At 56.1% G+C, this 1717-nt stretch overlaps 1 protein-coding gene across 2 annotated transcripts; it reads left to right on the top strand.

Annotated features, from left to right (window-relative positions):
• Window positions 1-9: 9 nt before the first annotated feature.
• KVP17_002983 (uncharacterized protein) lies at window positions 10-1514 on the top strand (the record flags this gene model as incomplete). 2 transcript variants are annotated; one of them, XM_068519787.1, is made up of 2 exons in its annotated part: window positions 10-1470; window positions 1500-1514. In XM_068519787.1, the coding sequence occupies 2 exons, from the start codon at window positions 10-12 to the stop codon at window positions 1512-1514; spliced, it is 1476 nt and encodes a 491-aa protein (XP_068372748.1). The 2 variants fall into 2 exon arrangements, with proteins under 2 accessions (XP_068372748.1, XP_068372749.1); XM_068519788.1 differs by lacking the exon at window positions 1500-1514 and having other exon boundaries at window positions 199-1190; window positions 1223-1265.
• Between the last annotated feature and the right edge of the window lie 203 nt (window positions 1515-1717).

The following is a 1717-nucleotide window of genomic DNA, read 5'->3' on the forward strand; positions in this document are numbered from 1 at the left end:
GACCTAGCGATGGTAAGAGGGGTGCACGTGCGACCCGTGGAAATGCTGGAAGAGACAGATGGACACAGACCACTTTGCATCACGGTAGTAGAGGGATGCCGATCTCTTCCAGAGATGGCAACCCTGAACGATAGAAGAAGATGCCAGGTGGCCAAAGACTGGTACAAATCGGAAGGACAAAAGACCGAGGCATTAATTATGGACAGACGGATCGCACTCGACGAGGCCTACGCGGCTTACGAGACATTCGTCACGCAACCCTTCCAACGGAAGACACGCTACCCCTACCCAAAGGGGAGCCCTCTGGATAAAGAAATTTTTGACGCAGCTGAAGGTAAGAGACGAGCGCTGAGACGGGGCGACGCAGCGCTTGCTTCTACGTACAGACGCAAGCTCAGATCGCTAGTGCGCCGTAGGAGGAGCATGGTGGGGGATCGTACAACGCGAGCGAAGCCACTGAGCTTGGCGGAAACGGCCAGACGAATTAGAAGCTGGACCGGAGCCCACGCTGAGAAGGCTGCCCTAGGGCAACACCTGGCACCGAATGACTTCAGATGCTTCCTCCAGCTGCGCTCGGGCTCAGTAGCAGTCAACCTAGCTGAACCGACCGACGATCCGCTACCAGAGGACTTTCTACCAAGCAGAGGCCATTCTGCTTCAGAACCGGCATCCTACCGACCAGTGTCGATCCTCTCGCACGTTCGAAAGGTAGTGGAGGCGTCCCTACTGAGATACCTGTTGGAGGCGTACCAGCCCCATGCCGCTCAGTTCGCCTACATCCCGGGCAGGCGGATCCTGACGGCGGTGAAACAGGTGGACGCTGGGATCAGACAGGGACTAGATACAGTCTGTCTCGACCTGACAGCGGCATTCGACATGGTCGATAAACACCGTGTCGCCACCTACCTAAAACGAGTCGGTCTGAGACAATCACTGACATCGGCGGTACTACTCAAGCTATCATCGACACGAAACATGATCAAGATAGGCAACACGATCTCGTCGCCATTCAGCACGGCGAGGGGCGTCCCTCAAGGAGGGTGCTTGTCCCCAGTCCTTTTCCTCTTCGTAATGGATGCCTTGGCGTCCAAAATAGCTGCACAAGGGGCCATACCGACCCTCTACTCCGATGACGTCGCCATCCAGGGAGATCTACGACAGGTCCAACAAGCTCTGGACGAGACCAAAGAGTGGGAGTCGTCAGAGGGAATGCAGCTATCAGTCGCCAAGACCTGGGCATTGTCGAACACCACTCTTTCATATAGAAATAAGGCGATACAAAACCTCAACGAAGGGAGATACCTCGGACTCATCTTGGACCCAGGAGGCCTCAACTCCAGGAGATCGGTGGAAAACCGACTACCTCTGGTAGGAACAAGGGCCACACTGCTCCGGTTCGCCGGCGGGGTTGACCGGAGGTCACACCCCATACACCTCCGCAACCAACTACTCACCTTCGTATGCGGAGCGGTAAGGTACGGGGAGCAAATCCTTGACAGGGATGCCATCACTGAGCTACGACAGGCCATAGCGAACACGGTCAGACAAGCGTTCGGCCTGAAACGATCTACATGGTCCACTCTGAAAGCACTGCTCCGCTTCCGAGAAATAGGGCAAACACCCGCGGAATCTATGTTCGAGGCCGTCCAGACGGAAGCGACACTGAGGGCCCTAGGCCGCACAGCATATAACACGGGGACCTCCACATTACTGAAGG

The sequence above is a fragment of a genome, assembly GCF_019968985.1.
Source record: "MAG: Porospora cf. gigantea B chromosome Unknown PgB_NODE_6197_length_1717_cov_107.971, whole genome shotgun sequence".
NCBI classification, from domain to species: Eukaryota; Apicomplexa; class Conoidasida; order Eugregarinorida; family Porosporidae; genus Porospora; species Porospora cf. gigantea B.